The 26,312-nt window shown below is 40.2% G+C and overlaps 2 protein-coding genes across 2 annotated transcripts; both read right to left on the bottom strand.

The window, feature by feature from the left end:
- Positions 1-9,110: 9,110 nt before the first annotated feature.
- LOC145438100 (uncharacterized) lies at positions 9,111-10,534 on the bottom strand. The gene is made up of 4 exons (XM_080315499.1): positions 10,411-10,534; positions 10,138-10,339; positions 9,519-9,546; positions 9,111-9,196 (listed from the first exon to the last, which is right to left on the bottom strand). Exons 1-3 carry the CDS (start codon positions 10,527-10,529, stop codon positions 9,520-9,522), a joined length of 348 nt encoding a protein of 115 aa, XP_080171625.1. The 5' UTR covers positions 10,530-10,534; the 3' UTR covers positions 9,111-9,196; position 9,519.
- A 5,322-nt stretch (positions 10,535-15,856) lies between these two features.
- On the bottom strand, positions 15,857-16,882 carry LOC145438094 (uncharacterized). Its single transcript, XM_080315493.1, has 4 exons — positions 16,749-16,882; positions 16,478-16,679; positions 16,256-16,283; positions 15,857-15,937 (listed from the first exon to the last, which is right to left on the bottom strand). The coding sequence occupies exons 1-3, from the start codon at positions 16,865-16,867 to the stop codon at positions 16,257-16,259; spliced, it is 348 nt and encodes a 115-aa protein (XP_080171619.1). The 5' UTR covers positions 16,868-16,882; the 3' UTR covers positions 15,857-15,937; position 16,256.
- Between the last annotated feature and the right edge of the window lie 9,430 nt (positions 16,883-26,312).

The following is a 26,312-nucleotide window of genomic DNA, read 5'->3' as shown; positions in this document are numbered from 1 at the left end:
TAGATTGCAGTCAATTTATTTGTGATCTAACAATGGAGGATCAGTGTAACGTACAATCAGTCAATGACTGGTTGCTCTCACAAAGGACACCGTCGTATCGCAAACATACACAAGATCAGTGGCGGCTCGTCCTATAGGGCAACTGGGGCATTGCCCCACCTAAAATTCTCTTCAATAACAATTCTTTACCATTTATAGACGCACACCAATCTATATATACCGAAACCACAGCGAAAATCGTATTCTTCTTGTCCTTTCGCTTGTAAATGCCCATATATAGCGAAGTCTCTACGAAAATCGAATTCTCTTCTGTGCTTTTGCTTTGCGAATGCCTAGCCGGGGCATGCCCCGGTAGCGCTCATAACAAGCTTTCACTGTCTATTCTCTCAAAGCCGCGCACAATAAAGAAACGGTAATTTACTCTCTCCTATTCATAAAATGACCGAGCAACCGGGGCAAATTAGCTCTGTGCCCTCAAGGTGTGATGTAACCAGTGGTGCCACTCCTAGTGTTTTAACACTAGATCTAGTGTTTTTTCGGTCGTCCTAGTGTTCTAGTGTTTTTTTTCGCCAAATTTTGCTAATCTAGTGTTTTTCTGCAATTATGCGAATGATGAATATTCTAACGTTGGACGACTTAATTATACGCTAAATTTATCGCTAATGAGGCGATTTGGAGCCTCTAGCTGTGTTTGTTTTCAACAATTCTATGTGGTGGTGCAGTAACACGCAATTATTACGTAACAGGGTGCTCTGTGAATCAGTACTTATGAGCGAAAGTCTCTGAAAAAATGTAGAGCGATTTCGCTCTGATGCTCTGTCGTTTCTTGTTGAACTCAGTCTGCAGATTCGGGCAAGATTTACATTTGCCGAGACAGACAGACAGACATACAGTTTTACTGAACAAAATTGCAATAAAAATATAATTCATGCTGCAGCTATACGATCCTTCAGGATTCCCGCGGATCCTCCCGCCAGCTGCATTGATGGAGTGCTAATTAAGCATTGTTCAATTCGAGTCTCGCGTCATCAATAATAATAAATGTTGAAAAATGTAAGCAGGTCCAAGAATAGTAAGAAGAAGAATAGTAAAATCAATCATTCCTCTAGCTGTCCAATTTCCCTCTGTGATATTATATGATGAACTTGAACTTTGGCAAGATCGCAAAATGAGCTGCAGTTTATCAGTCAAAGCCCTCCAACAGAATTTTTGCAAAAATTGAAATCTGTGTACAATGGATTCGGTGAATCAAAATTCCATTTACTGGGGAAGCTCATGACGAATCTGTTGGCATTGCCACATTCCACTGCATTCGCGGAATTGAAGTATGCTGCACATGGAAACCTCCCCATTGTTTGGTTGAAGATGTGCGGTAGTGAGCGAGATGCCCCACAAAAGATACTTATGTTTGATAGATGGTGTACAATCGAAAGATAATTTTTATGATGCCGCACAATTCGAAAGAAACAAATTTGATTTTTTTGCGCTGTTGAATTCGTTTCACTAATTTTCGTTGAATAATCATGCAGTATATCATTCATATGTATCGAATTCATGTGCGGAACACTTCTTATCTGTAGATATGTACCTTGGTCATCATGATTACTTGGCAAGGACAAATGTTTCCTGCAATTTACTAATCTAGTGTTTTTTTCGCCAATCTAGTGTTTTTTCACGACATAATCTTGTGTTTTTTCGGGAACCTAGAGTGGCAACACTGGATGTAACAATCGTATCTATAGCTGAACTCGGTTACCGTCATATGCGTTTAGTCGACCTTTGGTGGTATAGGTCGATTTTGATGGTGTTTCACACCATGAAAACTCTTGAAACTTGGTATGTCATGTCGTGATGGTGGTATTTAACACTGCCCCAAGTTTCAGGGTTTTTACTTAAAGTTTAGGGTAGTAATTCCGTTTCCGAAGTTGAGTGTGTGCTGATCCTTCATGTATCGCAAACAGATTTTACTCAAAAGCTGGTATTGGTATCCAATCCATTGACCTTGACGATGTTCAATACTGAGATCGGTTATGACATTTGGCACGGTAAGTCTTAACATTAGTATCGAACGCTGTACCAAGTGTAAAGTTTGTCACTGAACTGTGTTAGTAGTAATTTCGTTTCCTAATTCGAGTGAGAGCTGACTCTCATTTATCGCTAACAGATTATACGCAAAGCCGGTATTGGTCTCTATTGATTTTAACGATGCTCCTTACCTAGATCCGTCATAAGCTTTTGAACAGTATGTCTTGATTTTTATATCGAACGCTATGCCAAGTCTCAAGGTTGACACTCAATGATTAGGGCAGTAATTTCGTTATCAAGGTCGAGCATGGTAGAGATGCGCTCCGATCTGACACTTTAGCCTTCAACGCATTGCGGATATCACGCAAAAGCCGTTGTATCTGCGGTAACGTTAACTGAGATGATGATATCATTCTCAGATACCATTCAAATATATGCTTTGATATTATATCCTCCAATGTCAATTTCACCGTGAAATTGTGGCCGTCAAGCCATTTGCTTACAACCCCCTCAAGCGCGATAGCTATTTAGTTTTCGATGGCGGCTAACAGCTGATCACTTGATCAGCCTATTCCTCAGTAAATTTTACGCAAAATTCGGTGTTGGTCTGTTCGCATTAATTTTGACAGTGTGCCATACCGAAAAGGGCCATGAGGACACTTCTCGATGATGTCATGTAACAGTGTACTAAGTTTAAGGCTTTCATCCACGTATTTATTCGGTAATATATATATTCCAAAGGCGATTTCGCAGCAGACCTATAGACAGTGATAAAGCCGTATGTGTCGTGTTACAGTCTCCAGTTTGAAGGCCAAAATCTTCTATGCTGTACCGAGACCGAATTTCCGAGGCTGCTATTCTTAGTTCTTCAGAATGATGTTTTGGATTCAATATGACAGGCCCAATCTATGAGATAACAATTGCGTATCTGTCCGAACTCGTTGACCTTTCCAATTAGGCTTACGCTATCTCTCGAGTTATAGTCATTTCCATTTCTGCAGATAATTAGTCAGGCCTAGTGCGAACATGAACCGTGTTGAATCTTTTTTCCGTACGCCGTTTACGCAGTTACCATACTTCAAGTCACAGCTCACCGGCGGACCTCTCGAGTCTCGTGGCACACATACGTTAAAATCACTGTCGCCGGGAAATTCATGTTACCGTACCATCATTAAGTTACTTGTTTACGTTGGAAAACGCGATTGTGACGTCATCTTGATAAAAAGTCGCTTGCAGCCCTTGCCCCACCACCCGATATTGTCACGAGCCGCCACTGCACAAGATACAGTGTTTATTCGACACCGTTTACTTGATGACTTGCAATTGAATCCTAAATTTTGCTCCTATTCACGAGTCAATCCACATTTTTGAAGCTCCGAGTCAAGTCAAGTCAAGTCATTTTTCCAAAGTGACTCGAGTCAAGTTAAGTCATACGAAAAAGATGAATCGAGTCATCCCAACACTGGTTAGGTAAAGAGTGAAGTACTCTAAGGCCAAAGACTACCCAATAGTAGTGCGAGGAGACGCGCAAATACTTAATAAACCTACACTGTCCAACTTTATAAGATACTTGTCCCCATTTTCGACTTATATGTTCTTTTCGTGCTGTTATTGTTTAGTGTGAATGTACTGTTTACTAATAATTAATGCATTTTATTTGAAGAGTGCCGACATAACCTATTGTCAAAATGAAATTTTAAATGATACACTATACCAGTCGTTCTCAGCCTTTTGGATTTCACGGACCCCTTTGGATCCGTCAAGGACCTCCGCAGAACCCCACGAGTTTTAGTTTAGCCCAGATTTCGCTCAATTATTTTGCAATCGTCATCTTTTGAGTGTAAATATAAACTGTGTGTAAGTTAGGGTATATTGCGAATATTGCGCTTTCTCGAAAACTACATTTGTAACCGCTCTGGTGTGAACTCCGATGCCGAGATGAATCATGTGTTGTCTACTACTGTGTGACATGCTAAGGGGAAGGGAGGAGTGGATTGGTTTGTTTTTGTCTTGGGTTAGCTGGAAGCAGAGGAGTATTGTTCCGCTCTGGCTTGAGTTGGTCGCTGAGGAGGTTTCTCTGGGCGCCTCATCGCCAACTTCACTGCCGTGTCAGTGTTTCCAAAGCCCAGCGTGCAGGTGAGCCTATAGTCAAAAGTCGGCAGCAAAGTTGAAGCTCTGCGCGCATGAAAAACGAGAGAGACCAATGATGAAAGAGAGTGAGCATGGGAGTCGTGCGAAACAATACAAAAGCCTGATGGGTTGAAGTTACTGAAATTAATGTCGTGGCTAAAATGACCGTATTGGCGATAAGCGCCACTGTGTGTGCGAATAAGAACAAACAAAAATAATTGCGCCAACATTTCTTGCAGTATATCCGTCGAATCTACAAGTCTAGCGATTGAGTTCCATCAGAAGGATACCAGCCATCCTCTTCTGACAGTTAGATCGAGCTACGGCTGAGCGGCTACCTATCATCAGTGTTGGGATGTCTCGAGTCATGACTTGACTCGAGTCAGACTCGAGTCATCTTTTTCGTATGACTTGACTTGACTCGAGTCACTTTGCTAAAATAAATTGACTTGACTTGACTCGGCGTATCAGAAATGCGAATGAACTCGTGACTCGGAGCAAAATTCACGAGTCAATTTCAAGTCATCAAGTAATCGGTGTCGATAAAATTCACTGTATCTTGCATATTTCCGGATTGTTCGCGAAACGCTGGTGTAACCCGTGACAACGACCAATCATTCAATGACCGTACGTTTTACTGAGCCTCCATTGTTATCTTCCAAATAAATTGACATCAAACGAAATGATCGTAGTTTACAGCTTATGTTGTCGTAAACTAGTAGTAAAGTAATTTGATAGCAAATTATATATTTTTGTAATCTGTTCTTACTTTACCCAAACCTATTGTTTTATTGAAATTGAAATTGGATAGAGTTTATATAGTTCTCAACTATCGGCACAGACTCGAATTGTATCATATCAATTTGTAAATGCGTAATTTATTGCATCTTATTAATTCGTTTTTGAATTCTTTATTTTGGCTGGTAACTATAAAATGAGGCTATGCAATTACTTACGCAGTTTACCAGTTCTACGTAGGCCTACATGTGAGCGATATAACGGCTTGTTGCTAGTATATTTAACTATATATTCATTCATCGGTTCAGAATCAATGACCACTCATTCTGTATTTCAGACAGCTAGCAAAATGCAATGACGTAATCATGCCTTTTACGTCGAAAAAGCAACATGACTTGAATTGTGACTTGACTCGTGACTTGACTTGACTCGACTTGACTCGAGTCACCCCCGAAAATCGAGTGACTTGACTTGACTCGAGTCACCTTCGAAAATCGATTGATTTGACTTGACTCGAGTCAAAATGTGCAATGACTCGAAGTGACTCGTGACTCGAAGGTAGTGACTTGATCCCAACACCGCCTATCATGCCGTCGCAGTGGAACAGACCTGGGCAAAGTGCGGCCCGAGAAGCTATTCTGTGCGGCCCGCCAAAGGTTGCTTGGAATTCAAAACATAAAACTTGCTTTTTGAATGACTAAAATCATAGGCTGTATCAAATCAACAGGACATTCGTTTACTTTGAAGCCTGTTCATTAACATGTCACGATTACGCTGTCTACTTACCTGGCATGTGTAATCAAGATTCAAAATAAAGGCAATGCGACAAAGTATGAGTAGTCACAAGAAATCACTCTTTCCATATAGTTTAGTACGAACCTTCCTTGTTGCCATTTTCACATTACGCTTATACGGTATGTGTTTCAAATCGGTACGTGATACGTTTCAAAAGCCCTAATTCGTAATACAAGTCGATCAGTGCTCGCGATTACTATATGACTCATCATATCTATCATATCTATCACCCATAAAGGATTAATGGTCAATCCAAAACAAGAAAGCCGAAAACTGAAATTCAAAGAAGGTTTAGGTTTAGAATTTAGAGCACTAAATATTTATAAACTTGAGTAAGGGGTATACCCGTCATTTCAGTTTTAGCCGTGCATGTCGCCGGGATTAAAGATTTTAATTAAAGTCGGTATTATGACAAAAAACACGACACAAGGGAGGGCAAGGTTCAGAAAAATGCAAGCGTCGCTCAACGTAAAGGCTATTAAAGCTGCACACTGCTCGGTAGGCAGCGACCAAGAAAATAAGTTTTGTACTACTGCATATACATTTCAGCGCAGTGGTTTCGGAACTGCGAAGTGAGGGGCGTGAAAGCATCAGAAGGGTGGCACGAAGCCAAAGTTTATTGTAAAAATTTTTCGCGCTCGGCGCGATATACTCCAAGCTTATATTTATTGCTCCGTGTATTGCTCCGACTTTGATATTTCAGAATTCTCTCATCAACAGCAATGATCTTCCATGTCATACTATCCGTTGGGAATCGCTAGCATTCTGGTCGCACTTTTTATTTTTTTGTGATATCATGATAAGGGAGGCACGAAGTCGTTCCTATCATAAAGGGAGGAGTGCCTAGAAAAGTTTGAAAACCACTGCTTTGGAGTGTTAATAGAAGAACGTGAATATGGCTTTACCGAAAGTTGAAAATGTATTATGTTTAACATCATTTCGAATCATGGCGGCAAAAAGATATTTTTTAATTAACCGTAACTTTCTCATTACTTAAAATCAACACATTCACTGAGCAACATTTATTGTTTATTACCAATGTAATTAGGAAATAAAATTAAAATACGCTGGAGAATATAGCTCAAATTTTTCACTTGACCGCCAACGTATTTTCTACTTCTCATTTGGCCCGCGAAAAAAATTAGTTGCCCACGCCTGCAGTGGAATCAATGTAGCTTATGTCAATTTCACACATCGAGAAAATCAACTTTGCGTTTTTTTTTCATTTTCTTTCGGCCATATCTTGGCGATTGTTACCTTTGAAACAATGTGACAAACATGAATACGTCCAAAAAATTGATGTTTTCATAAATTTGAAATTCGAATCTCAAAATTTGAAAAATTGGACAATGGAAATGAACTATATTGATTCGAACGCCATTAGGAATGTATGATGTTTCGGAAATCTGCGTCTTTGATTCGATATGATCAACAGCCGAACATCAACTTTAATAACGGTGTGTGGACGATAATGGAATGAAAACGCGACGACACCGTTGGGTTCGATCGCAGCATTCGGGCACCACAATTGAGAAACGGACTTTACAATAAACAGTCCCACCTAATCCCAAATGTGGTCAAAGTAGTCAAGAATGCTACTCAAGCAGAAGTAGAAGTAGTAATTTGAAAAGTAACCTAAAATTGCTTGATGTAGAAGTAGAACTGACTGACTTTAAATCTTCTTAAGTTAATAATTAAGTAGGTACGGTCATAATTCGTTTGCGTGGAGTGTCAAAACCTGCAAATTGAGCTCTGCAGAAGGCGCAGAGAAATTGATTCATATTGATGCATCCCAGGAGGTATCGATTTTCGACAGAATACCCATTCGTCCGCAGTATGGGGTGCAAATGATAGAAATGATATGGAAAGGCGATACTAATCCTTTGCTTACTCGAACACCCCGAAAATATCATGGCATGGCGCTCTCCGCCGTATTATAAGGCCCTTGATTTAGTCGAAGAGCAATACCGAGAAGTTGTATCGGATGACGTGTTAACATTTTCGCGAATAGTATACGTTAATAAAAAAATATGGCGGATCTCAAAAATGCCTTATAGTTTAGCGTTTTCGAGCGTAGCGAGGAGAAGCGTAATGAAGCGTAATGGGGCGGTCAAAATTATAATCAACAAACAGAGCTTTCGCCTTCAGTGTAAACCGGTGTCCATCGGCCTCAACTATAAAAACGTGACCTCGTTGCACTTGTCGATTTGGACGCGCGCAAGAAAAACACCGTTCGCTCTTGAATGCGCACTTTCCAGTTTGTGATCATCTGTTTCGTGTAATCAACTAATCATTCCTCTCCCCTGATACACTCGCTTCCTGAATTGTCGCGCAATGTTATTTCCAAGCGTACAGTTTCATGTGTGATACTGATACGTTGCATTGTACAGTGCGCGGCGTTGCATTATAACTTGACAAATATTGAGGTACCTCCAGATTTTTAGTGGCACTAATGCTGATTTTATTCGATTCGTTTGTACAAGACCTTTCCATATTCCAACAAACATGATCAACAACAGATGGACTGGTAACGAACGGGTGCACCAATATCAAATTTCAAAACATTGGGTAATTGGTAAACAGCAGATGTTTTCTGATAAGGTCTCGACATGCGCTACACTTGAATATTCACACCTTTTCAAGATTATGTCCAGCTATAGCTTGATATCACCGAGTGCAAAGCAATGACATGGAATACAATGTCGGCTTACGCGAATATGAAGTCATCGAAAGTTGACACTGAGTGATTATGATGCCACATAACTTTGCATACCTTCGCAAAATGACAGTTTCCCGTGACGGCACCTTTGTGCTAATTGCTGCACCCGATGCTACTGACTACATGACTAACCACTCGATAGCTTTCGGAACAATGGTATCAATGAGCTGGAGCCGGAACTCATTTATGATGGTAGAGAGTTTCGGAGCTGAGCATTTCAACTTTTATGCGTGCTCCAAAGCCCCGATTCAAACTCTTTCAGTCGGTAACTCAATGCGAAACAGTGCGGGCGTACGCCAATATGATATCATCGTAAGTTGGCACTGAGTGATTATGACGTCACACGACTTCGCATACTCTCGCAAAATGACAGTTCCCCGCGACGATACCTTTGTTCTGATTGCTGCAACCGATGCTACTGACTACCTGACGGACCCATTCGATATATTTCGGAGCAAAAATAGGAGCCGGAGCTGGAGCCGGAACAGTGGTATAAATGAGCTGGAGCCGGAGCTCATTTATGATAGTGGAGAGCTCCGGAGCTATAGCAATTTGACATTTATTCCTGCTCCAGAGCCCTGATTCTAGCTCTTCTAGTCGATAACTCAATGCGAAATTTTTCTGTTCCTGTCATTGTGGTCTCAGATGGCTCTCCACTAGAGCAATACATTGTTATCTCCAATAAATGAAAATAACGCAGATGTCAACTTGAATCAAGTAATTTATTTTCGATATATTAAGTCCGATCGTGGTGCACATAAAATGCAGCTTTATATTGTTCGTCCATGACTGAAATGACAATAGCGTTTGTTAAAAACGGATTTTCTTTCACTTTATGCGAAAAGGGCATCTCTTGTGGAGATTTATAACAATTATTTCAAACTGCCGTAGATAGGTTCCTTAAAGCATTTATTGTCATTATTATCAAGAATATAATTGCCAATACCAACTGATATGCAATCCAGCTATCCAGGTGACTTATATATTTCCCATGTGATTCGCGAAGTCATTACGTTTCGGTATATAGATCATGAGAAACCGTAGTATTGTTGAGTGAACTAACTACAGGGATTTCATGTGCATTTATGACGACATCATCAAATATATTTACCTTATTCTTCCAGGATTTCTTCGATGTCCTGACAAAAAAAGAATACATATTACACTTGGATGTGTGGAGTAATGAAGGACTTATTGATATGGATTATGTTCATTTGTAATCGATCGAGCAATTTGGTAAAAGCAAAAACTCATTTCGCGTTTTCGCTCGACGAATAGCATAAGGTAAGGGTTATTATAACCTGGGGCCATCAACCCATTAGGCGTCGGAAGCCTAGATCTAAGTCAACCATGATATCCAATGCTGGGGTGCACACTGGCAAAACTATTTACCCGCCATCTCAAAGACGAGGTATCATTACACGAACGATGAGTTGGGGATCAAAAATGACTCCATTAGTTACAATGCTTATGCATTTTCTATTTTATATCTCTCTCTCTTGAATCACGACTTTCATGATATCACACGGATGAATGTTTATTGTTCAGTTATTCGAATCCCCCATCAACCACTTCCGCTATCCATGAAACGGTAGTGTGTTTCGTATCACCGTACACCCAATCTAAAGCTGACCAACGCGTTTTACTTGATATCCGAGTGAGACCTTGACTATTGTGAACACCAAATGGGCCATGAATAAATAGCAGCTGCGTAATGGAGATAACTGTACCTCAAAGTCTGGGGTTTCGTCTTCGTTTTCTTCATCGTAACGGCGGGCGCGACGGCGACGGCGGGCGGCTCTGCGACGACGACGGTGAACATGCCTGCGGCGCCTGTGGTGATGGCGCCTGCGACGGTGATGGCAACGTGCCTCGGACTGCATGATGAGTCCGAGCACAACGAGCAAGAGCATCAGAGTTCTGATCTGCATTCTTCTCAAATAAAAGAAGCTCGGTTGTATAACTTATACAGTTGCTGAACTGTGTGAATGTATAGTCCTTACTTGAGTGGTTGCTGTAGGCTATCTTTCGAAATACCTGTGCTAAATCGTTCAAAACTGTCGAATATATAGAGATCCAGTGCATGGCAAACAGGAACCATAAGCCCCGGTTCCTGTTGCATTGACTCAGTGTAATAACGATTATGACATGATGTATGAATGTCATAATAAGCCACCGTATTGCAAGTTTCCTGTTGAAAAGAAAGTTGCATGATTTTTTTTTTCTTTGAGTGTAATAATACAGCAGCTGGCCATGGCTGGATTATCGCACCGTCTTACCTATCGAACAATCCGAACTGTTACGCGGTCCTTCATTTCTTAACGTAGTGGTTCCTAACTTGTGCTACGGCAAAGCTCTCCGAGAGGTAAACGAAGTGTTCAGGTTGTTTTCAAATGCGTTTCGTCCACAATTGGCTCTCCTTTGCAGTGGCTATATCTATTACAAATGTACGATCTGACAATTACTTCAGCTGTGCAACAATTTCACGTTGGAATCAATGCGTCACGGATGATTCACGGCAAAATAACAAACAATAACTGTTTCTTGTAGAAGTGTTATCACTGGGGCAAGTTTTTGCAGCTTTTCCAACTTTTTTCACAGCTTCCGACAGCTTCCTAGATAGTCAGAATCTACGTACTTTAGGGGCGGGCAACCTCTCCGGGCGGTGGGCCAGATATTGAACAATAAAGTACTTGGCGGGCCGGATTACAAAATCGATACATTAATCGCGTAGCATTTATCCAGCTATACAAGGAATAATCGTATTTAATGTAAGCTTCAGGTTTAAAGCATAGTGACCAAAAACAGTATTTCATGAATTTTTCGACCTAATGTACTTCAATAGTTGGTGAGGTCAATCAGAAATCTAGGGTCGATCAAAGCTATCAACAAGGTCTTTGAACCCTAGCGGAATGACGGATGTAGAAACTGTTAATTATAGTGGAACGCAGCCTTGTCTTGTTAACGTTCATGATCGAAAATGTTTGCTCGATCATGTATGTAGATTTGAACTGAACAAATAGTTTCATGACCGTATTTCTCAGGTTGGCAACCTTTTGTCAATACTTTCAGATTACAATTTCACTTTCAGGGTAGAAACTCTCTGCGGGTCGCACAAAATCTCGTCGCGGGCCGTATGTTGCCCGCTCCTGTACCATGACGTTTTAAGCTGTTTGGCGGGATTTTATATTGCAACTTTTTGCAACATTTCTCTATTTTTCATGCTAATTCTTACTGTTTTACAGCAACATTTATCAAATATTGCGTGAAAATGTAGAAGAGTGATTTAAAATCATGCTGTAAACTATTTTAGTATGTTTCTATTCTCTTGATTTGCTTAAAGAGCTATATGGTGGGTTAGCTGCATCACACTGTTATCAATGACACAATGGCTTGCAAGCATGAAGTTTAACTCCCCTGCCAAGCATGATGCGGTTTGACTATTCGGGGGAAATTATTCCCGCATTGAATAGTTTTCTTGCTGTGTGCCGGCAAAAATGTAATTTACAGGATATATCCCTGTCTTCGACTTATATGTTCTTTTCTTGCTGTTATTGAATCTCTAAATTTGAAAAAATGGGCATATGCTACTTTGATTCGAAAGCGACGATTTCATGAATGTGTGATGCGACTTTCGCATCAAAGCAAATTTACATAATGGAATTTCCGGCTACATTTGAGAAACAAGTCTCTGAATACGCGATGGTGTTTTGGAAATCTGCGCCTATGATTTTATATGACCTAGAGTAGAAAATCCACTTTCACAAAGGTCGGTCATTGGTCTACAAATTTCGAACAAAAATTCGGCGGAAAGTTTTAATGATTGAATTAGGCTAATTTTAGGTTGCTGAATCCAATTCTGTGCTCAGAATTTCTCTATCACGTCAGATTTTATCGGCATGAATTTTTTCATTTCAAAAAATTAATCAAATTTCGGTTTTCGTCAGTGACATTACGGTTAGCGTAGGGTTGCCATACGTCCGGAATTCCCGGACATGTCCGGAATTTCACTGTTCAAACTAGCGTCCGGGAGGAATTTCTAAAATATGCCAAATGTCCGGAATTTTGAAGACCTGACGTAGGCTCATAATGATTTCGTAAATCAACATAACAACATTATTTTGGGGAATATTTATGCTGATGCATGATATTTTTCTTCGCGCTGCGCGCGATTTACTATCACATTTCTTGATTTTAATATGGGGACTACCACCCTCGCAAACCTGCAATAAAATATATATAAAAAAAAATTTAATTTACTGGAATGAGCCTAATTGTAATCGCAATTATAGGAGAACGGTATATTCCTAGAGACCGTTAAGGCCGTTTAAATGTGCTTTATTCAAAGATAGTGGTTCCAAACGTGCGGGTCGTTTGCCTTTACTCTGGGGTTCGCGAATATGTTTAACGTAATCAGCTTTCAAAATAGCCCGTTAGTAAGTGTGGGCAAAGGTGCTGACTTCTAGCAATCAGCTCGTCAAATTTTGATCTGGGCCACGGCACATTTTCAAATTGGAAATGGAGTCACGACCATTGAAGGTTAGAAACCACTGGATGTGGGGTGTTTATGAAGCTCTCTGGCGCGCACCGGCATAAGGATGATAAACAATCTTATCGGTGGGACATGAATATGACTTAACGATGTACAATTACGCTTCTTGTATTTTCGAACTCATCATCCTCCACCAGCTCTATACCGCTAACTCTCATCATGTGGGCGTAGAGTAGTAACTATATAGTAATATATGGAACAACCAATATTATTGACACAATTCATTCGAAACATTTAACGACCAGATGTATATAGCAAGCCCGCCTCCCGGAAAATGCATCGATTACCCCATGGTGGACTCAAAATCAGTCTTTATTTGGGCGGGAAGGGGCTGGAAAAATGTTGTTTTGGTCCCGGTTACACAACACACACATACACACACATACTCTTGAACCGGATCGTGACCACCCTTGGAGTATGAGCAAAGCTTTGCTAGTGTGACGTCATACCTCATTTTGAAATCCACCAGTGTGCGCTAAAGAGTGTCCAGAATTTGGTTAACAGAAATATGGTACCCCTAGGTTAGCGTACAGCAGAAACAGATCAAATACTGTCATTGGAATTATCCATCATGTAACCTGAATGGTTGTAGTACAGGATGAAAGAATTTTCGGTGAACTAGAGTCCAGTGATCAAAAGCAGCGGTAGAAAGCGCATAATCCGAGAGTTTCTCAAACTTTTGGAGGGGCCTGAAGAAGTGCTGTGACGTTCCTGCATCGGACATACTGTGGCCTACACCAAATAGAATGCTTTATATTCTGGAACAGAGCCAGAGATGAGCGTTGGTTAATTTCTAGTGATATTTTTGAATGGTTTCGAAGCTTTGTGTTTCTGTTTTGCATGAATAAACGCCAGTTCTAAGTGTAAAAAGCTTATTTAATTTTAGCGGTTTCTGATTTGCCGTATTATATTTCTATGAACCAGAATATAGCAGTTGATCGGCGTTGCTACTCAAGTATAACAAGTAACGCCTTACATTTCTACTCAATCACAAGTAGAAGTACTAATTTCCAAGACCCGTCAAAAGTACTTCAAGTGGAAGTCGAAACGAACGGTATCCGAAGTACTAAAAGTCAGTAAATCTAAGTATATCTGGTCGGGGGATGGTGATGGCATACTTTCAGCAGTTAGTTGGAGGTGGCTACATACGAATTCGCAAAATGCATCTATTCGGAAACAAATTCAGTTACCATGCTTCAGGGTCTATGTTGCCTAGTTCGAATGATAATTAACTCATGATAGTGGTGCAATATTTTCCTTAAACTACTTTCTACTTTTCAAAATCCTGATTGCAAAAGTAATAGGATTGGAATTAGTCTGAAAACATATCAACTTCAGTAAGTACTGCAAGTAGGTCAAATCTTGAGTACCCCCAAAAATTAGTAAAAATCGCCATACATAGTATCTTCAAAGCGTTACGTGATAGAACTAAAATAACGGCATATTCGGATTCAGCGCCCCCGAATTATGTAAAAATGACCCGGTGGAATCCTGGCGCAAAAGTCGTGTTGACCAGTGTAATGAAATGATAACGCGTAACATTTCCGACGACACCTTTGAGCTCGATGAAGACGCGGAGGCACCACAATTAAGAAACGGATTTTTCAATGAGCATATCAAGTCCATCCTTGTCATGCCAATCAACCACTTCAGTTTGCTGTTCCTTTAGCTAAAATAATGATTATGTTTATCACAGAAGAATCGTACATCGTGGAGAGACTTCAACCTCGTGGGACAAGTGGGGAAAATGCCACAGAAATTCTTCTTCGGCCACTGTGAATTTCCTTCGGTTGACAGCTTCAAATTTCAAATGTTGTGCTAACATTGCGTAGTTATCTTGATTGACTTTATCATTCTAATTTATATTTTTTATATTTATATTGAATGTCCATTAACTGATGTGCATCCGCAAGCTTTAGCAGCTATAAAGCAAAACTGCTTCATTGATCTACCCTAGCTTAGAACATGACTACAAAGCGGTCATTTGAATATATTGTTATCACCTCAATATACGTTAACCGGTGTATTCTCTCAGGTGGTGTCTTTGTACTCACACTCTAGACAGAATTCTAACCAGGGCTTTGAAGCCAGGAGCCGTGGATTTTCAACGGAGCTGTAGCCGGAGCTCTACTTGAAATTCAAATGGAGCCGGGGATGGAGCGAGTTGCTTGTAAAGTAGCTCCGGCTTTTTGTATATCATAAGATGATATCGTACCACTATTGGCTGAATTCACATAATTTTACGGCAAACGTTCACAAAATCAAGAATTCTCGCCACCTCTTCTAACTAACCATGTTCATGGAAATTCTACAGTAGTGAAGTTATACGTTCATACATAGGCACCGAACCTGGGTACGCAATATATGCCTTTTAAAGTGCATGCTCTGAATTTATTGTTGGTATTCGGCATCGGCATACCCGCAAATTATTCATCAGCACAACCTTGGTGGCGAATTGTGTGGTGTGAAAAATACTGATTACTATATATTTCGCGAAACGGGATGATGTTTATGTGAGAAAATAAACTAGTCGGTAAACATACTAGGCAACGTCTAAGGATAAAAAAGTGACCTCGTTGCACTCGTTGATTTGGACGCGCGCACCGTCTCCTCTATGGATTAGACGAGTAAATACACGTTCCTTCGTGATTGGAGCCGGAGCCGTAAAAAATACACGTTCTTTCGGAGATGGAGCTGGAGCTCATTTATGATATTAGAGAGCTCCGGAGCTGGAGCAATGCAACATTTCCGCCGGCGCCAAAGCCCTGATTCACACTCTTCTATAGTCGATAACTCAATGGGAAATTTTTCTATTCCTGTCATTGTGGTCTTAGATGGCCAACCACTGAAGCAAAACATTGCTAGCTCCACTAAATGAATATAACGCAAATGCCAACTTGAATCAGGTAATTTATTTTCGATATATTAAGTGCGTTCGTGGTGCACTTGAGATGCAGCTTTATATTGTTCGTCCGTGACTGAAATGATAATGGCGCTTAATAAAAAACTTATTTTCTTTCACTTTGTGCGAATAAAGGCAGCTCTATAGAGGAGATTTATAACATAGATTTCAAACTGCTGTAGATGGCCTCTTTAAAGCGTTTATTATCATCATTCTCAAGATTATAATTGTCAATACCTACTGATATGCAATACAAATGGGTCATGTCTGTCCCATTCGATTCGTAAAGACATTACGTTTGCGTACATAGATCATGAGAAACCCTTGTATTGTAGAGTGAACTAACTATAGGGATTTCATGTGCATTTATGACGACATCATCAAATATATTTACCTTACTCTTCCAGGATTTCTTCGATGTCCTGACAAAAAAAGAATACATAATACACTTGGATGTGCGGAGTATTGAAAGACTTATGGTTATGGATTATGTTCATTTGTAATCGATCGTGCAATTTGGTAGAAGAAAAAACTCAATTCGAATGACTCAATTACCCGTTTTCGCTCAACGAATAGCATAGGCTAGGGCTAATTATAACCTGGGACCATGGCGTACCTCAAAGTCTGGGGTTTCGTCTTCGTTTTCTTCATCAAAACGATGCAAGCGACGGCGGCGACGGGCGGGTGTGCGGCGACGTCTGACTACATGGCTGCGGCGCCTGTGGTTATTGCGCCTCCGACGGTGGTCGAAACTTGCCTCGGACTGCATGATGAGTCCGAACACAACGAGTAAAAGCATCAGAGTTCTGATCTGCATTCTTCTCAGGTAAAAAAGGACCGGTTTTATAAATTATACAGTTGCTGAAACGTATAAATGCAGTCCTTACTTGAGTTGTTGCTGTAGGCTATCTTTCGAAATACCTGTGCTAAATTGTTCAAAACTGTCGAATATATAGAGATCACGTGCATGGTAAATAGGGACCACAAGGCCCGGTTCCTGTGGCATTGACTCAGGGTAATAACGATTTGGACATGATGCATGAATACCGTAATTAGCCGCCGTATTGCAACCTTCCTGTTGAAACAAAAGTTGAATGAAATATTTTTTGCTGGTTGAGTGTAAGCATACAGCACCTGGCATTGCTGGCAATGGCTGGATTGCCGTCTTATCCATCGAATGATCCCGACAACAAAATAACCGTATCTTGTAGAAGTTTCATCATTGGGAGAAGTTTTTTAACTTTTGCAACTTTTTTACAGCTTCCTAAATACTCAGAAGTTATGTAGTAGGCCTATAGTGTTTTAAACTGTTCGGAGGAATCATATAGTGCCAATATCTGCAAATTTTGTCCATTTTTTCATAAAACTATTTGCAACTTTTTCGATTTTTCAAGTAATTGAGTTTGTTGAAGTAGCCAACACTGAGTTTTGCTACAGTGCCTTGGATACATATCGGTTCGAGTATCTCAAACCCTCATAATTTCAAGGAACTTGTCCATAAATGCATATCACATATATTGTAGAAAATATAACAAGATGTTTTGGTTTGCTTTTTTTAGCCTGTTACAAACTATGTCATTCCGCGTATGATTCAAATAATCTGGGCACTTTCAAGAATTTCTTTGAGAATGTGGTTCTGCAATGTCATTGGTAATTGATTTGATTGTATTTATTGAGGAATCCGATTGCCTTCACTGCAAATCATGCATTTCCGGTGTATGAGGGTATTTATCAAAATGAATTCACGTTTTTCGGTCAAAATGAAACTCCAAACATCCAACTGAATGTAGTCTTTCGAAGGACAGATGGAACAAAATTTTGCCATATTCTCAATGAAGATATCCGAAATCTATAAGGAATTATTTTCATGTTCAGTAGTACATTTTGAAGAATGGTGAAGGTGAAGTACCACTCAAACCCAACTAGACGCATGATAGTGACACAATCCATAGACCCATGTTTCGCTGCTTTTTATATGATTGCCAACAATGATGAATCTCGCAGTATTTATGGGTCAAGGGGGGTTGATGTGTAAGCGAGAGGTGGTCAAAGTAGTCAGGAAAGCTACTCAAGTAGAAGTAGAAGTAGCGACGAAAAAATCTACTCAAGTACGAGTAGAAGTACTTCTTCAATAAGCCACCTAAAACTACTTGAAGTAGAAGTAGAATTGACCGACTTTAAATCTACTCAAGTAAGTAAGTAGTTTTGAAACCAATCTTAATTCGTTCGCATGGACTGTCAAAAGCTGCGGATTGAGCTATGCGGAAGGTGCGGAGAGCTTGATTCGCATTGATGCATCCCTGGAGGTATCAATTTTCGACAGACTAAGCATTCTTTCGCATCATGGGATTCAAATTATAGTATTGATATGAAAATGCGATACTAATCCTTTGTTTACTAGAAGACCCCGTTTTCGGGAATATAATGGCATCGCGCTCTATCCCATATGATAAGGCCCCAAGTTTAGGCGAAGCGCAATACGTAAAATTTCTATGGAATACGGTTTCATCACTTTGCGCGATTAGTATACGTTAATAACAAATATTGTGGATCGTAAAAGTTATATTTAGTGTAGCTTTACTTTCGGAAGACAGAGGCATTACTACACTTGCTTTTATGCTTCAACACATATGTTCTGCATACAAAAGAACTGAAAGTAATTAGAACTAAAAGTATAGCACTCGCAATTTAAAGTGAAATACAAATACCAGTTGTAAAAAGCGGAAAATATATTTCATGTCTTTTATCCATAAAGCTTCAAAGGTGATCTGCTAAAACAGGTGTAGCGTTAAAAAAGCTGGGTTTCCCAGATTAGCAAGACACGTAATTGGCTGCTAGATTACGATATGATAGGTAATTGCTAGATTGCGAAACGGTAGCTTGAAACGTTATGGTGGGTCATATTTACTGTGATGAAGTATTTGATAAGGGCGACAATGCGGTGTGAGCGGCACTAAGCAATCCGGTACCTGAACTATATTCACTGATACTTTCGTGAAAAAATATTTGTGACTCCATAACTACTGTGCGCGAAGCGCAACAAAATTTCTGGGCTTTACTGGACTTTTATGAATATAAAATGTTGGTACTCCGTGGAAACAGCCCCGAAATTCCTCAGGCTATCTTTCGTATTGGGGGATTAAACTACTTCTACTGGACAAACTGAAAATAGCGAAAAGTAAGTAAGTAGATCACAAAATAGTGCGAAGTAGAGAAAATCAGATCTACTTAAGTAAGTACCAGAAGTAGAGGGAAACTACTTGAGTACCTCCAAAAAGTAGAAGTACTTCGTTGCTGACCACCTCTGGGTGTAACTGAGATAATAATCCCATTTCCGTATTCCATTAACATGGGCTCGGTACTATCAACCGTTTCATTGCTAGCTACATTAACAACTATGCTTCCACTTACTTACTCGGGTCTGCAAATTACTATGCATCTAACCCTGTATTTATGTTCCATCAGCAAAATTCGTTGCGTCATCATGGCAATTATAGGTAGGTCTACCATAGGTCGCCATAGCCTCATTTGCAGAGATATCATTGGGGTGGTTAAAGACATTGGTCTGTGGAAACGATGCCGTATCGTAATTCGTATATTAAGTACTGATACAGAATGCTTCTTGCGATTAGGGATGGGCACAATGATTCCTGTAACAGAATCTGAATCGAGCATTAATCCTAATGTCGAGTAGTAAGAGATGATTTTTCGAGTACTGAAATCATACCCTCTCCTTGCTACCAAGGTTTATCAATCTGCAAAACATATAGTACAACGCTATGGACGTTAGACATTAATGGAAGGGACATTTTTGCGAAGTCGGGATAGACCCACAGCATTGTCACGAAGTGCAATGAAATAGGCATGGTCGAAAATACTGATTTATCATAAATGACGTCACACAGGCGTACTATTTTCTAAATTTCGAATTGGATTCACCATATTACCGAGAGAGAGAGAGAGATAGAGAGAGATATGATATTCTTTCTCGCCTGCACCATGTTGCGATACGGCCCCATGAGGTCATCTAGTCTGCGCCCCCGTTTTTTTTTTTCTCCTCCATGCTATCCTTGATTGCTGAGCGCCTAGCAGGATAGCTGCGGATACCATTTTTCGAGTCTTTGGTATGACCCGGCCGGGGATCGAACCCACGACCTACCGCTCGAGAAGCCGGACGCATAACCATTACACCATCTCGCCCGATGTCCGCTAGTGATGAGAGACAGTCGAAAAGCGTTAAGTGAATAAATTACCAATATCAACATATCTTCTCGTGTTATTCTACAGTTCTGTACCCGAATGGCTTCTTATTTGAACTTTGCAAATCTCTCATACTATTATGACATCATAATGATCGATACTCGAATACCAGTCCTGCTCACGGTATATTACAGTTGCTTGGGTTTTAGAGTCTTAGGGATACATATAGTAAAGGTAGATTGATTAATTTATTTGTCCCACGAGTGAAGACCCGGTACGGACCAGAATGACGACGAGGCGTAGTGAGGCTTTAGTACACAGCCACCACCTGTAGGTGTATACACATTAGAGTCAGTTGCAGATTACAATCAGGATAAATAAATAAGTAAATAAATAAAAAACTACAAACAATGAGCGAAAAGGTATTCAACCAGGATACTAACACAAGATATATGCAGCTGATGAAGGTACACATATGGATCAAGATTAAATATTTATCTAAGATATACTTCCGATAACGTTATTTTAATAAATGGTCAGGTAAGTTTCGGAATTCCATTGGTAGCGTGTTCGAGGTCACAGCGCTAAAAACTTTTTTGAGAGAATGATTTGGATACAAGCGGCAGACATAACCCTTTTTTGGAAGCGTACGAGTGTGGTGTGAGTTTACCGAGGCAAAAGTAGTGAAATGTCTGTTAAATAGTTGTTTAAGTTGAAATATATTATGTAGAATTTTTGCAGTTTCGTATTTCATGACGTCTGTCACTCTCAGAATAGCAAGTTTTGGGTATTCTGGCTGAAGTCTATGACGAAAACCGACACCATTCTCCATCCATTTCTCGTATGGCACTATTTTGGAGGATGATAATGGGTCTCAAACAAATTGTGTGGGTGTGCCCCCATACACTAGCACAGTATTGCAGATGTGAATGAAGAGAGGGGGACCAGATAGAGAACATGAAGAGTATTCAGCGTACCCGATGTATAGGAGGAAATTCTTTCAATAATAACGTCACGTCACTGATATACTGCGGAGTGGTAAACACAGCTGACACAATGATCTACTAGTTTCAATTCAATTCAATTTACTGTCAACAATTTGAGTATTTCAATACACCACAAGACTTCCATACAATGGAAGATAAGAAGGTGTCGAAACGACTTGAAGTAGCCTTCGAAATCAGATACCCACCTGACCTAGGCAATGTAAAAAGGAGGCAGGCACACTAGATCAGGAACGAAACTGGCGACATCGGCGTGCAAATAACCGTCCTGGGTCTCACAAAATAAAACTGAGGTGATTGATGTAATGTCATGGTGCCGCAAGCTATTCGTCCCTATGGTGGGGTGCAGCGAAGTTACTGCAAGCCGTCCAGGCGCCCATATATTGTTTACATTTCAATCTGACATCGGAAATTACTGTGTTTCATACGATAGCAATATCCGAAGACGATAATAATCATGACCCACTATCGGAACTTCGCAGTAAAGCGATATTACCTATCGAATTGACAACGCCTCCTAAGTGCCTCTGTAATTTATATCCGGTACGTGTGAAATATCTCACATTAGTTGTACTGAAGCAATTGAGACCACACTGCGCCATGATCGACACCAACAGCTGTGTGGTCCCCATGCTGGATTTGACACACATCGCTTCTGTCGTTTTCAAATTATAACTATTAATGGTTAATGTATATTTTCAATTGTCAATGTCACCACTATGACGTAACAAGTGAATATTGGTGACGTCATGACTTAAAATCAAAACATAAAAACAGTAAAAACATGTTTTAAACAAGGGTCTTGTTTTAACCATGCTTTTTTAAGTTGAATTTTGTTTTAAATGCAACCCTAGGTACCCATTTTAACGTTTTCTCAATACTCTTACACCCCAGACCACATATTAGCCTATAAACAGATTCCATAGTATGCCTAATCCAGGGATGTTCAACTTTGTTGTCATGCCAGTGGCCAGATAGCACAGTGGTATAATACGCGGCTGCAACACCAATGGGTTGCGGGTTCGACTCCGACCGAGGTTCACTTCAGAATTCCTATACCTGAGTGTTGGTGGTTTATCTAGGCTTTTCCTCGCCATCTCATCCGCGTAAGTGGTGTCTTACAAAAAGCCTAGAAATGGGCCGTGCTACAAGTCGGCAGTTACGGAATAAAAATAAAGAAGATCGTCATGATGTAAATTACCATAGCAATCGGCAAACACAATGAATACCACACAAAAACACCTTTTGATATACCCGGCCGCATTTCGGTTACATATGTAGCATACGTTCCTATTCCAGCGGCTAGTCGTCATGGCCCATCTGGAAGACTAATACTCGTGTTAAATTGGAAACTGGGAAATTTACACCGCAGAGAGCCCGTGCGGTAGCCTATTCTGTGCCATCACTAATATCTTTAAGATATGCCTTGCGCATGAAGTTCTAATTGTAGAAGCAGAACATCTCCGCAGGCTTACTATATATGCACCAAAAACTCTAGTAATATAGCTGGATTGATTAAAGCAGTGGTTCTCAACCTTTTTTGTCTTAGCGGGCCCCTTTTGGACCTTCACGGACCGCGGCGGATCACCTCAAGTTTTCGTTCAAAATTAGCCAAATTATCGTCCAACCGTCTTCTGTCGAGTGCAAATATTAACTGTAGTCTCGTGAGAAACAGTCACAAAATGACTTTTCTACAAAATGACTTCATACTATATGTTGAAATTGGGTAGTCTTTTATTATTTCGAGGCGAATTTTGCAGCTGTATTTATTGTCTTGAAAATCCCAGTCTTCGATTTGATATGAACGACTGCCGAAAATAGTTTCACCAAGATAGGTGCTGACGAATGCAATATTACCGCGTAACGCTCCCGACGACAGTTTTGGCTATGATTGCAACATATATGACACCGAAATTAAGAAACAGAGTATTTAATGAACATATAACGTACAGCATCTCATCTTGAAGTTATTCTGAAATAGTGATATGTATAGTAGGCCTAGGCTTAGGCCGTATCCCGGGAGAAAATGGATTTCGTGGCGAGGTTTCAATTGGGACAGATTAGTAAACAAATTCAGAAATTACAGTAGCCTATTTTTGCAATTTGGTAATTAGAATGAGTTTGCACCGTAGGACGTTTTATCTCGGACGACTATTTTAATGATGTGAGTCCTGAAGTTTTAACAATTGTGAAGCGAAACTATCTCATGCTTTCCCTAATTGAAAAAATACAAATTAGGTTATCAATCAATTAACAAATTTCTAGGTTTCGCGGACCCCCGGTTGAGAACCACTGGATTAAAACAGTGGATTATCTCCTTCTTCGGGATTTACCAACCCAGAATTAATGAAACCGGTTGGTCGCAGCGCATCAAGTTGATCGAGTTACATTTTTAATTTAGCAAACCTGGACCAACTTGACACTGCGTAAAATTCCTACGCTAAAATATCTCCGATAATGATCATGACGATTGTCGCATAAGTAATGGCTTCACTCAACAATCGGACAACCAACGAATTAGGCACACAACATTACAGAGCAATGTATCTGATCAATATTCAATATGCATCGCTATACCGTGCTGATTGGACACGACTTTCATTTCGCGTTGATGATAATTCTGCCTGTTACAATAGCAGTATCTTTTATCACCAGCCTGCCGCTTCATTCTACAACCTGAGTGTGCGACCCGTGACATTCGGGTGTGAATACACAAATACACCCATGCAGTAAATGAAACCAGACCCTATACCTCATTTTGACACCATGGTATAAATCTAACACAACCTTTTTATCCAAATGATGCTTCTGAGTAGGGACCATGTGTACGTGGACCCGTAGGAATTATTACCGCAATATAATTCTGAGTTAGGTCCTGTTTGGTGTACCTATTCGGGTATACTGTGAATACATCATTCTTTTCGCTAAAAGTGTACGACTACTGTTAATAATTACAGGCATACCGTATGTGGTCTATATTACGGAGGTACGAGGAGGGTGTTTTCAATTCGATAGGTAATATCACCTTACTGCGGGGTTTCGATAAAGGCACTTGATTACTGTCGTTGTCGGATATTGCTATCGTATGCCAGGTAGACGTCAATTTCCGAGAATTAAGTCATATTGAAAAGTATAAACACCGGATGGGCGGTTAGCAGCCCTTTTTGTTCAGTTCCATCTCTATCTGCTACCCAGACCACTAGTTCCTAAACCTTTTGGACTTGTGGCGCCCTACCATACGAACGAATAATAACATTCGATCAATGTCATGAGTTGTTTTTGTGGGGCTCGCGAAGGTAGATGCGTTGCTCACAGCCAGTTTTCACTACATAACTAATAGTACAGTATCATATTATCCCATAGGATCCCAGCCTTTTTGAAGCAATTTGAAAATGTTCAACGACCAACCATTAAATTAATCTGATTATAAAAAGAGCTAGCACCTTCTCCCATAAAGGTCGGCATCTTCGACTCCTCCAGGTTGCAAACCACTGTCGTAAAGCAGAAAGACTCCGCGGCCCTACTGAAAACAACGATTGGGGAGATTGCATGTCAACTCTGTCAGAATTGTCATCCCGTGAGTGGGCCTTTCAATACCAAATATCTGAGTGATCTGATTCTGAATGGAGTGTGACGCTTCGCGTCTAGTCTAGTACATTCGACTACAACTCCTGATGAATTCACACCGGTAAGAAAGTGGATTGATTACGAATTAACAGATACGTATTATCCACCAGCGTGTGTATCTTTCTACTGCATGTTTCGTGTATACATATATATAATATGATGCGAATTTCGATACGACTAATCGAGGTTTGCAGCCTTCTCTCTCTGATTCTCGTTAATACGTCAACTTTAGTGGCAAGGAACGTATAATTGCAGTACTCGAAAAATGACCTCGTAGCCCCCTAGATTAGGGTTACCATACGTTCTCGTTAAAGAGGATTTGTTCTCTTTTTTGACGTTTTCGAAAGTGTCCTCGAAGGACGCCCAAACGTCCTCTTTTTTGAGATTTTGTCCTCTTGTTGGAGAATTTTGGTTAAATATACGGCAAATGACGACTGAGATACAGTAAATCAGCACTGGAATAACGCTCCGGCGACTGTTTCGGTAGCTGAGTCGGAAAGCTGACCTTTTTTATTTTTAGTCAACCAACGGATAATGTGGAAGAAAAACTGTATTTCGGGAAGTGGAGTTGAGTAGTAAAGTTGACCCTTTTTTTAGTCAACCGACCACGAAGTGGGAAAAATTCACCATTTGTCAGGATTTTCCTCCGGTATTGCAATTCTGCAATTCTGCAATTGCATTAGTTATGCTTACCTGACATGACAATTGCCTAATGCAATTTTGTAGCACAGCTTTATGTGTTACTGCTAACTGCTTTATTTCCGTTTTTTGTTCATAGTGTTCATGCCATGCATGCTGTGGTCTGTGATGATGTTGCTGTTGGTTGTAAGTGCACACTTCTACCGAAAATGGACATGTAGTTGTAGCTCTATGGCGCCACCAACACCTGGGGATATCGCATGTGATTTCAATTCAATTCAATTTATTGCTAAAAATTTCATCATTTCAATACACAACAAGACTGCGATACAATGAAAGATAGGAATGTGTCGAAACGACTTGAAGTAGTCTTCTAAATCAGACACCCGCCTGGCCTAGGCGATGTAAAACGGAGTCATGTAGGCTACACTGAAAGAAAAGTAAAAGAAGATAATCAATCAATCAATCAGTTTTATTAATATTTTCATCGTTTCAAAACACCACAAAACTGCGATGCAATGAAAAGATAGGAAGGTGTCGAAACAACTTGGAGTAGTCTTTGAGATCAGACATCCACCTTGGCCGAGGCGAAGTGAAGAAGAGGCATGGACATTAGGGCTGTTCAAAAATAACTTTTTTTTCCCGATTCAAGCCGGTCACCTATTAAATCGTCAGGTTGCAGTAGAAAACCTTGCTCACCAAATTTCACTCGATTCCAAGCAGTAAAGGCCTCCGCAGATCCAATTAAAATTTTTAATTTATTATGGAAAATTAAAAAAAAAAATTCCAAATTTTTCTGCCAACCCCATGAAATTGTTGAGCTGTCTTCAAAGACGTTGCAAAACAAATTTGAGTCAATTCCGACCAGTAGAAGCGGAGTTATTGGAGTTTTTCGTTGAAATTTCTCGGATTATCCTTGATTGGTGGATAATCCGCGATTTATCAACGAAAAACTCACATAACTCCGCTTCTGTTGGTCGG

Source organism: Botryllus schlosseri, chromosome 4, assembly GCF_051294905.1.
Source record: "Botryllus schlosseri isolate E-star chromosome 4, Bs_hap1, whole genome shotgun sequence".
NCBI classification, from domain to species: domain Eukaryota; kingdom Metazoa; phylum Chordata; class Ascidiacea; order Stolidobranchia; family Styelidae; genus Botryllus; species Botryllus schlosseri.
This window is presented reverse-complemented; position numbering and strand designations above follow the sequence as displayed.